The 12,535-nt window shown below is 37.5% G+C and overlaps 1 protein-coding gene across 1 annotated transcript in view; it reads left to right on the forward strand.

Moving 5' to 3' along the window:
• The window catches only part of ptprga (protein tyrosine phosphatase receptor type Ga), a 507,602-nt gene that overhangs the window by 382,504 nt on the left and 112,563 nt on the right, over positions 1-12,535 (forward strand). Inside the window, exon 9 of the mRNA XM_073468860.1 lies at positions 9,977-10,134. Coding sequence (XP_073324961.1) covers positions 9,977-10,134 — 158 coding nt within the window. The remainder of the gene's footprint in view (positions 1-9,976; positions 10,135-12,535) is intronic.

A 12,535-nucleotide genomic window follows, 5' to 3' on the forward strand; every position in this document is an offset into this window, starting at 1 on the left:
ATATAGAGAGAGAGAGAGAGAGAGAGAGAGAGAGAGAGAGAGAGAGAGAGACATTAATGTCTAAGGTTTTACAATAGGAACACACAATAAAAAATACAATGAAAACACGGTGTAAAATCCTAATAAATCCACACAATAAATCCCAACGTTTACCATCTGTTGATAAGACTGGATACTAGCTCAGTGTTTCCCAGTAAAAATTCACTTATCACTGCAAAATACAAAGTTCTCATCCAGGCATAAAATGCCACCCCATTTCATGTGCAAATGAAGCAATCTAACTGCAGTGCAGATAAATGAGTCCCTGGTTCTTTTATTCTTTAAACTCCCCTCAAACACTCCAGGATTTAGAACTGAAATATCTCAGCTTTTTAAAAAATGTGCTTCACTGTCCCTGTATGACATTTCCAAGACCCACTTTCTCCACAAAGTAATACTGTTCAGGAGATCAACAATCAGGGAAAAAGTTATGACTTTAATGTTTTTATACCCTTTCATCATATATGTTTAATGGTTGTGTGCTCATGGTAACCCAGAGGCAAACAAACACTTAATTCATTGTGACACCAGCGCTTCTTTTAGGCTGCTAGCAGGGGCTGTTTGATATGGAATATTAATCATCAATGCATCAATGTCTAATAGCCTCCTGAAAATGGTCAAATAGAAAACCAACATGTTGTTCCGATAATAATATTCACACCATATTTTATTTTGTAGGTGTTATCATCAAACTGTTAACAACAGATTGTGTTCCAAAGGTTTTAAACATTTTCTTCAAAGCCACCATGTCCATGTCGGCCCCATATGGCTTAAACGTGACCTGCAAATATGGTTACCAAGAGGGTTTGTCTGCAAGTTCCACATGTGTTTGCCCATGGAGGCTATAAGAAAGGGTTGTAATGCTGCACTGTTCCGCTTGAAATTGTGAACACCATATAAAGCCTTCTAATAATGCCAGCCTGTTTAATGTAGAATCAGCCTGATCCTACATGTAGAATGCAAATTGTACTCATTCTGATTTTTAATGTCATGCTTATAATCTATTGAGAATGGCCAACATTCCTTCTCCATGTGATGATGATCAAAACATATCACCAACCTATGTTTCATGATCTCAGGTAATTACATGTTCAACAAATTCAATAACGCCGTTTGGTAACATTGCCTGCAAACTGAACAACTAACACTACAGTAATGCAGCTCTGGTGCTTTGAGCTAAACGCTGATGTCAGCATGCTTACTAACTCCCAGTGACAATAGTAACACATAGTTTGTGTTATAGGCTACTAGGTTTACTAGGTTTGCCATCATTGTTCAGCGTGTTCGCACTGAATAGTTATAATTGATATTCATTGGAAACAACTTTTTCTTTTGGTCAGAAATCTAATTATTTGACAAATTAAAACTTTGTCCTGGCTGGCATTGTATGATCACTAAAATGATTACGATTCATCGTGAGAGGAATGTGAATGTGTCTACCACATTACACTGCAGTCTCAACAATAGTTTCCAAAACATTTCACCTGAATCCCCACATCTCACTCTGATGATGGTGAATCATGAATGTATCAAATGTTGTATTACTTCATCAAGTAGATTTTGAGACATTTCACCGGGGCAAATGTTGACCTGCTGGTGCTAGTTCAAAAGTCAGGGAATCACCGATGTCAACAGGATCCATCTTCTGGGGACCTTGAATGTCTGTAAAAAATGTTATAATCATAACAGCAATTCTATGGTCTGACCGCAGACTGTATATAAATGGAAATGGTACATGGACTGTATTTAAAAATAGTGCTTTTCTAGTCTTAGTAACCACTCATGCTTCAACATGTAGACTGCAAGGGCCGGGGATCAAACCACTTAAGTCTGATTGGTGGACGACTGCTCTACCTCCTGAGCCACGGCTGCTCCAGTATGATGAAGTATAACACACAGCTAATACAACACAGTAAAAGTAGGGCAACTGCAAAAGCTATACGCATAGGCATATCAGAAAATGGGCTGGTACTACGGGGATCTGTGGAACTTCTATGTTGTGCTGGAGGCTGGTCATTATACGTTGGCAGACTCAATTTCTACACTAACGTTAGCTACTGTTGCTTTCTGTTAGTGGAGCAGAGAGAGGCGCTGAGATGAGGCACTTGTTACATTGAGCCCCTCTAAGAGGCTGTGGCAGGTGGTTAGAATTTGAGTTTGACTGTCCCACACATTTAAACGCAAGCCTCGGTTATGTTAACCAATGCTAATAATGTTTCTAATTATGTTTCTATTGCAACTGTAACCAAGCTGTTATAGATCATCATTATCTTTATTGTAATTATTCGTCAAAACTTTTTTAAAAAGTGTCCATATCAAGACATGGCAGTCAATAATTTAATGATTAAACCATTGAGCCCATTTACATGACCACAATAATCCGATAACTGGGAATAATCAGGTTATGGTAATAATTAGATTTGACGTGTTTACATGCACTTCAGTAATGTGATAATGGAAAAAATGTCAAATGTAAAAGAATGAAAGAAACTGGATTAATGGTGTACACGCACCAAATTAAACTGAATACTGGCCAAAACACTAGGTGTGTTTATCAGATTTCTCATAATCTGATTACGGCTTTTATCCGATTAAGCATCTCACATTATGCTGTTTACATGACCACTTATAATAATCTGGTAACTCTATAAATCAGATAATGATCGGTTTATTAGTGCGCATGTAAACGTGCTCAGTGTCTTAAGTTAATGCAGCAAAATGCAACACTTTGTCATGGCATTATAGGAATCAGTCATCTCTTCTGCTTTAACTTGTTAGCCTACCTATAAGACCTATTACATCAAGGCTTCACAAAGCCTTGATGTAATAGGTAGCTAGCTTCACAAAGAGTCTCTGCCGTGTTTTGCTGTTATTCACGTGCAAGCTGCTTCTCTCCATAGATATATATATATATATGCTCAACTCTGCTTTCAGTGTCTGATACCTTGACACACACAGCAGGACTTCATGGTGCATTCATGTGCATGTCATCAACGTTGAAACCTACATTGCTTTGTGCAGCAACCTGCACGGGCCCTGACAGGGATGTCATGGTGCATTGTATAAAGTTGTTTCACAGGGGAAAGTTCTTTTTTTCTGAATCTGTATGTCTTACTACTTTCTTTTTCTTTCACTGCAGCACTTTTAATTATTAGGTGCTAAAATAATTACAATATCCATTTGTTTTTCTACATTGGCAGATTTTTTAAAATTCTATCAAAAAAACTTGCTGTTGTAAATTGCTATCAGCAGACCTCAACTCATATTCTTGTGTAACAGGCCCCCAAGTAGCCGATCTCTGGTAAGCATATTGTAATAATGAAATACTAAAGTCGTGAGGCGTAAGAAATGTGACGTTACTTGATTTATTAAATGTTAGTTTGCCAATTATTCCGGAACCCTTACTTTAAAAAATGGACCTTTTGAGTAATAACTTTGACAACCTCTGCTCTACATGCTTCATCTTGGTGCTGCAATTCCACCAGGAGGCTACAGCGATAATGACACACAATAATGCCATTATCCAGACATGGACCACACAGGCATTTTCATTATTTCAACTTCACCAGTACGCAGTGTAGGTTGCACATCAGCCAGGAGTAAATTTAGGGAGCCTGCACTACCTACCACCCCTGGTCCAAACATTTTAGAGATGTACAACATTCAGAAATGTCTGGCTGAGAGTTTTTCAGTCCTGCAGGGCAAGTGTTCAGTCCTGTTGGTAACCTCAGAGGTTTTTTCTTTCTTTTTTTTTGCTTCATCTCAAGCTGTCAAACCAGGCGTGGGAACAGGATTTAAAAATGGATTCAGTAGAATAAAAAAGTCATCATGTTACCAGACATGTTAAATTATAATCATTTTCTGCAGCCTTTGATTGTCTACATGCTGGCTGCATCTGCATTTGTCTTCAACAAAAACAATCTGCTCTTCTTCAGCTGTCTGCCAATTCAATTTCCTTTTCTTGTATTACAGGGGCTTTGGAAACATGTTGTAATCTTTAAACTGCCATGTCCTTAAGCTCCTTAAGGAAGAACACAAAGTTATCAACAACATATGCACATAATTTTCCCATCCTGGCCGTGAACTTATCTCTTATCAGATACGTACATTACATTAAATACACGGATGCAAGTACTGCGCAGTCCAGTCTCCACCGTAGCCTGTATGCCAGCTGTAATAACTGTCATACATTATCAGCTTGTTTCAGAATACATGCGTCCATCAGTTTCTCAAATACTTTCATCTGGAGGGAAGTGGATACCACCAGCCTGAACTCGTTTCTCTTCCTTGGCTTGCTCTCTGGGGCAATGCAACAGTTTCCAGAGGCTAGGCACTGTCTGCTTAGGCAATTTAATGAACATGTAAAAATAAAAATGCAAATGCAGTGCTCAGGACTGGTCTTAAGTGTGGTGACTTCCCAAAAGCCATATATTGTGCTGCATGAAAGTGTTTGCACTTCTGATGCAGAGATAGTTTGGTCAGATGCTATGGAGATGGTTCAGTTGTTGTTAAATGACTTATGGGACTTTTATGCTCTACTTAGTGATTATAGTGAAAAGAAACCAGCATTGATTTTTAAAGGAGACAGGTTACAAAATGTGGTCTCCACTGTCAAAGACCCACAAGATATAATGTTTCACAAAATGGTTTGTTTGTGTTCAGTCCGGTGAATCACAGGTGAATTTAAACCAATCAGATCAGCAGCTGGAGAGTGCTGCGACCAGTGGAGCCAGTTGGTAAATCAAACTCCCACCAAAGCCAGTCGAGAGAAGAGTGAAGACATATTTTCCAGGGAGAAAAGCTTCCAGTGTCATTCTTTGCTCTTCTTACCATGAAATAAACTCTCAATTTCTGATATAACTGATGCTATAGCAGCAGCTACGCTAACCTCTTGAGAAGCCGCCATTGTTGTTTTCATACAGTTGCTTCTGGTCATATCCAAACGACACCCGTAGCTGCTAGAAGTTCTTCAAAGGATGCTGATTGGTTCGATGCCTGTGTGTTCGGCCACAAGCACATAGCTTGAAGCCTGGCAAGAGGGATTTGCAAGAATACATCACCTGATCTCATGAATCCAGCTGTCTCGCAATTTACAAGTTTTTGAGGGCAGTGACAAATGTTCAACAGAAACATGCTGCTGGATCCTTTTTTGTTATTTATGTGAGAGAACTTGTTTCACTGCAGTCAAACCAAAAGTGCCACTGAATAACAGAGGCTGCTTCGCCAAGCTAAATCTACATCTTTTTCATCTCTTGTGCTGTATGCTTGCATGTAGCCAGAGCGACCATGTGTCTCATATTTAGACACTTCCTGAGTTTTGTGTTTGAAGGAAGACATGTTGAAAGCGTGTTTGGTTCTTGAGTTTTAATTCAGATGCGTGCATCCATTCCCACCCCACCTACTTTCACCCCGTTGCTATTGACACTCCTGCCCTATCTATGACTCTGCCTCCTTCCCTGGCTCGCTCTGTTGCACGGATTCGACAGAGCTGAAAATACATCTCTGACTTGGGGTTGGGGGAGGCGGCGGGAGATGAGTCTTGTCAGTGGGACAGTGAAGAGGAAGAGAGTAAGAGGCGGAGATGGGGGAGGGGGATCTGTAGTTCTAGCTGTCGCTGATAAAGACATGCATCTCCCCCACTACCCAATGCATCCCTTCCAAGTGACCCACCCTGCTGCATGCATCAGCCTGCATCCCAAACACTCAACACACTTCATTACCTTTTATTTCTATTTGTGTCCCCCTCATTCCTCATATGTTTTCATTGGAACAGTGGATCAAATTCCTTCTCCTTCTTCCCTTTTTCTGATCTCCTTTCATAATTACTCTCTCCTTTGTTGTCAGATTCATATTTTTCTCTTTTCAACCCCATCTTTCCCACCTTTCCATTTACTGAACAATTTACATCCTCTTCCTTCGTCTCTCCTTTAGTTACAACTCAGTTGTCAGTCTATCCTTCCTCTCCTCGGCCTCCTCTTAACGTCTATGAAGCTCTTTTTTGATGTTTTGAGGCAGATTAGTGATGACGTGTTGATGAAAATGATTAAAGTACTTTTTATGCACTTTCTAGCACATTTTCACAGCATTTTGAATAATTACCGAAATACCTCTAGTCTTAAAACTGTCAGTAGCTGAAAGTTTCAATTTGTACAGTACAAGGTGATGCACATGTATGCAGGTGCTTAGAGGGAACTTTTGAATATTCTTGATCTTAATATTAAGATAATGTATGTACTCAGGAAATGTATCCATTTCTGATGGTGTCTTTGGCTGTAGTAATGGATACATTTACTGTGTGATGTAGCACCAAACAGCAGACAGACAGTGTTATCAACTATCTGCTTAACACAGTTAAACAAATTAGCAGCTAAGCTAGATATTTTAAAAACAAAGGCTTAAATGAGAACTTTCAGCCTGTTCCCCTGCCCGGAAGTGGACACAATATTAATGAATGCAGGTGGATGTCGCAGCACAAAGCACACCCAATATGTAAATGTCTTTTGTGCAGTTATGATTACTTGATGCATCTCTGCATCTTCAGTAAATGCTTAGGACATAGTTTGCAAGTTATTGTGAAATTTAGCATGGCATGGATGTCAGTACCCGATCGGTACTGGCTGCCGCATTTGTTCTACATATCTGCCAAAGTTACCCCAAATGTGCCTGTTCAAAATGATTGATCAATTAGAAGACACATTGGCAGAAAATCTATTCCTTTTCCATGAAAGATTTGTGCTAGGATTGTTGAAGTGTTGACAAAAATATAGTATCATTCAATATATGGAAAAGACATGTTGCCGAAAGCTTTTATTTTAATCAAGATAATATAAAAGTATGGGGCGCCGATTGTAAAGTTGCGCATGCTAAAATAAACAGCAACTTTTCCACACATTTAGCAAGAAAACACATTTAAAAAACATATGTTAATTTTAAAATGTTACTTTTGACCAGATTTACAGCAATATTTGTGAACTTTGTGATATTTACTTCTCTTGTAAAAATATAATGTCAATGTTAAATCTAAATACAAAATCTAAATCTAAATGTTAAATGTTAAATCTAAATCTAAATGTTAAATATAAATATAAATGTTAAATATAAATATAAATGTTAAATATAAATATAAATGTTAAATCTAAATGTTAAATCTAAATGCTAAATGTTAAATCTAAATGTTAAATCTAAATGTTAAATATAAATATAAATGTTAAATATAAATATAAATGTTAAATCTAAATGCTAAATGTTAAATCTAAATGTTAAATCTAAATGTTAAATCTAAATGTTAAATATAAATCTAAATGTTAAATATAAATATAAATGTTAAATCTAAATGTTAAATATAAATATAAATGTTTAGCTAATATGCAAATTCACACTGCCTGTCACCGGAAGTACCAAAATAAAAGCTCATTGTCGCGAACAAGAGTTATCCGCGGTCTCCTTGGGTAGTCAGGCGAGTGATTGTGCTGCACTGTTAGTCACGTCTCCTCACCGTGCTCTCATGTTGCCTGCCACCATGTCCAGCGACTCAGCTGGAAACATTGGTAGGGCCGTTTTGGCGGCAATACAGAGGTTCAGCAATGCTCCGCAACGACAGCGACAGTAGCCCTTTTCACAGAGTCGCCGCATTATCGCCGCAGCGGCGGTTCGCCAATTCTCCGTCGTTGTTTGTTCACACAGAGCCAAGCAGCTTGATGTTTGGTGGGTCAGGATCTCAATCCCAACACATTATAACAGCATCCATATGATTATAAACAGTCAGCGGGTACATGTTTAGATTGACAGGACTCCTGTCAATGGAGGACACCTGGGGAAACATCTTGAAAAAAACACACAGACGTCATCAACATGACGTGTACCGCCACGCCTCTTTAGGAGCCGCAGCGCCGGCTTTCTGTGTGAGTTACACAGCGGTGCGTCTTTACGCCAGCGCTGCTTGGCTCTGTGTGAACAACCAACAGCGGAGAATTGGCGAACCGCCGCTCCGGCGATAATGCGGCTTCTCTGTGTGAAAAGGGCTAGCGACAGCTACAGCATACACCACAGTAGAGCCACCACAGCACTCGTAGCTTTTATTTTGGTACTTCCGGTGACAGGCAGTGTGAATTTGCATATTAGCTAAATATTTAGTTTCACCCGTGACATTTAGATTTAACATTCAGCATTTAGATTTAGATTTAACATTTAGCATTTAGATTTATATTTAACATTTAGGTTTATATTTAACATTTAGATTTAACATTTAGCATTTAGATTTAGATTTAACATTTAGATTTATATTTAACATTTAGATTTAAATTTAACATTTAGATTTAACATTTAGATTTAGATTTAACATTTAACATTTAGATTTAATATTTAACATTTAGATTTAACATTTAGATTTAGATTTAACATTTAACATTTAGATTTAATATTCAACATTTAGATTTAACATTTAGATTTAGATTTAACATTTAACATTTAGATTTAATATTTAACATTTAGATTTAAATTTAACATTTAGATTTAATATTTAACATTTAGATTTAAATTTAACATTTAGATTTAACATTGGCATTATATTTTTACAAGAGAAGTAAATATCACAAAGTTCACAAATATTGCTGCAAATCTGGTCAAAAGCAATATTAAAAAATTCACATACGTTTTTTTAATGGGGTTTGGTGCTAAATGTGTGGAAAAGTTGCTGTTTATTTTAGCATGCGCAACTTTACAATCGGCGCCCCATATAAAAGTGCCTTTGGCTCTCTCTGTCTGTAAAATATGAGTGTGTGTGAACACACACATATTTGGTAACCTTCAAATAACAGGACCATTTTTACACATGTGCAGATCGGCAGTACAGATCAGGTACTGACACTTGCAACAAGAATGATGTACAGTAACAAATCTTTGTGCTGCATGAGCCCTAAAGTGAGACCCCAACCCACTGAAACCGGTGCCTAAACATGACTCTTTGAAACAAATGTTTTATTTGTGATTTTTAGCTCTATGAATAAAATTAGCTTGACCTGCTCACCTGGCCCAAAGAAATAATGTTGCTTTATTTCATTCATTACTTACCATTAGCTTGTCAGGCAAATGCAACATATTTTCTACACTCTTACTCCTATTTCCACTGGGTCTGGACCATCCAGTTGTAACAAAACGATTGTCACATTTAATCACATTGAGGAAGACAGAATTTTTGTAAGAAGTCACACAAAAAATACACAAACTAGCTTTTTTGCAGTAGAACAGCTTGGTACATCGTCTTGCTCACTGCTCACTCTGCTTCCGCTGAGAGTTTTTTTTTCGTTTTTTCGTTTAGTTTTTTTTGTCCACTGTAGAACACAAATGAACATCTTTTCTCAGGTCAATGGTAGCTCAAGGCCAGCCACTCATAGTATAGAACTGTTAATTGAGTTTCTCTAAGTGTTTGGGTCAGATTACTTTAATTAATTTGTTTAAAATGCCCATGTCTGGATTGCTCTCATTAAAAGTGTAACTCAGAGTTACGAGACTATCTTGCTTGAAGACTCCTTTATCATTTCATTCAGCCTTATTTCCTTCCTCCCCACAGACCACAGTGTCTTTCATGTCGGCCATGTTTTAGTTTGGAGCACACATTGTTAGTCAGTGAATAATTCTACTCTGTCACCAATTAGTTTCAGAGATGTGATGTAGCATTGATCGTATTGTGTATGTTAAGCAACACCAAGAGAGGTATAATTATAGGTGTTTGGTGCAATTATGTCTGTCAATAGGGGGACACTGAGCGAGGCAGGCACAATGCAGATGAAATCAATGGCATGAACCTAAAGGCTGTGAAACAGTAGCACTTGGATGAGTTCCAGAAAGCCTGATCACCATAGTTTGCGGTGAAATAAGGAGTGTTGTGTAGATCATGTTGTATTGATCCAAACATTTTGTTCTGCCCTCTCTCATATAGAAAAGGAGACTGTCCTGGAGCCATTTGTGCTGAAAGACCTGCTGCCGTCCTCACTGGGAAGTTACTATCGCTACACCGGCTCTCTCACCACTCCACCCTGCAGTAAGGTGGTGGAGTGGATCATCTTCAGCAGACCTATTTATGTCTCCTACAAACAGGTGAGACACACATACATAATATCAAAACAGGCTGAGAATACTGCACTATATCAGTAGGTTTGGGAACCTCGGTGCAGACTAATTTTGTCCTGTGGTCTCAAGATCACAGCTGAATCATCTTGTTACCTAAAACATAAAACCATTATTTTTGGATCTACATCTATTATCACATTGTAATCTGATCGTGGCTTAAATGATATACTACTATATACTACTACTGTCACTCCTGCCAGTGCAACATATTCCTCTGTGTCCCAGAAACATAATTTGTCATCTCTAGAATATTATATAATGAAGCCATCATAACAAGAACCCAGTTCACCTTATGATAATTAGATAATTAAATGATGATATGGAAATAATTACCTAAAAATGAATAGTGACAACAAAATGGTCATTTGTACTGGCTAGTTGCAAACAAAATAAATCTAATAAAATCCACTTAGACCCCCAAGAAGCTTGATTTTCAAGCTCTGTAATTTGTAAATGGATTTGTAATGTGTTCTCTCAGTCCCCTAAATACTGTGATTTTGTGCGCCTTTTTGCTGTATTAAACTATTATCAGTGCTTAAACATACACTTCCTGATCTTGTTGTAGTGCCTAATAAAGCCCTGAGATCCCAGCAAACAAACAAGGTTCAATTAAAAAAAGCTTAATAAAACTCTCACTTGAGACTCTGGTTTTAATCTGATAAATTTCAATATATGGATTTATGGATTGACACTGAACTGACTTTTAACAACATTGGGCACATTATAAAGACAATTCATTTTGGTGTCAGTGTTCTGTATTGTCCTGACATTGATTTACAAAATTTTTCTAAAACCAATCTTCTTCCTCTCAATCAGCAGTCATGCCAATTCATAATGAGTTGTTCTTTTTGTACGTGCCATTGTACAGTACAGTGCTAGATACACTCAGATGTCTCACTCTTGCTACAAGACAATCATTTCACTGGAATCAACTTTTTCTCTGGAAATTGGTAGTTAAAGTTATGTTTTGTTCCTTGTGTTCACTCAATTAAAAATTAGATGAAAAATCTTAAGGGGTTTATCTTGATATGATCAATTTTACAACCCGTGACCACTGACATAAGTGGTTTTATGTAAAGCATTACACACCAGAGTAACCAAGTGTATGTATCATTGGTTGTTTTGACTTAAAATGTAAGAATATCAGTACTAAACAACTGAAGTTACTGATATTACTGATCAGTAATATCAGTAAATATCATATGAATATTGCACAAGTGTAAACTCATTTGAATCTACTTAGTTTGTTACAGTCGTTCAGTTTATTGAAAGTCTCAATAGATGTGAGAGGTGTTTTCTTTTCACATAATGACTTGACTTCATTGGTAGGATGACAGCTCTGTGCGCACACACTGCCTGCTGGCTTTAGGCCTTTTTCTTCCCCTTGTTTATATCACTGTTGACAAAGCCATTAAAAACTTTAACGACTTCTACTCTGTAAACATCCATAGGTTTGTGCACAGTAACAAGTTCTGTTCAGTGATAGTTTCTAATGATGCTGGAACTTGACTCTGAGTTAGTGACTATTCACACCTAGAAGTGACAAAATAGCTAAATTCAATCATGCTGGAAGACCTGTGGTTTGTGTAGTGGCTACCATAGGTTGTAGCTAGTTATGTGTGTAGTGAAATGGATCTGAGAAGGAAAGTACAAAGTGCAAGATAGTTGCATTGGTCAGTGGTGCAATGACCATATTTGAAGACGTTTGATGTGCTTGCATGATTCTTGTAATTGTTGGGTTGTATCCATATGGCTGAAAGCACTGAAGTCACTTTAGATGATAGTGTACTCTCTAACTTCCTCTTATTTTGATAATGGGGCTTTATTTTTCTGTTTCTTTTTCTCATTTGTTTACACACACACGCACACTGACTGTATCAAATGCACATACACATTTATGAATTTGGGTCAAAGTTTAAAGTTTTGTTGTTGAGCAGTTTTAACAGGTTTTTAACATTTTACATCTATAATATCAACAACATGTCAACATTCAATATTAATATTCACTGGAGAAAAAGTATTTGGCTAGTAAAAATATGAGGCTCTACCTTTGTCAATCCAGTGATGGTGATAGGTTTTCAATATAGTGAGTCACAGGTGGTTTGATGAAAATGTATCTGAAAATTAAACGAATAACAAATAAATAAAATCCCAAATCTGAAAACAAAATGCTGCCTCATCAGCTGCCCCAGAAAGTTGATGAGTCAGTTGGAGACGGATTACAAAAGTACATTACAAAAACAGGATAAAACACAGAAGCTTACAAAAATGCTCAGGTGATGGTGGTTAGCTGATAAGAGAAGCTACGATTTAGGGGCACCAAATCCTAATGTGGCACCAAAGTGTGTAGGACCGGCCCTGCTCTGAC

This window comes from Pagrus major, chromosome 6, assembly GCF_040436345.1.
Source record: "Pagrus major chromosome 6, Pma_NU_1.0".
Lineage (NCBI taxonomy): Eukaryota > Metazoa > Chordata > Actinopteri > Spariformes > Sparidae > Pagrus > Pagrus major.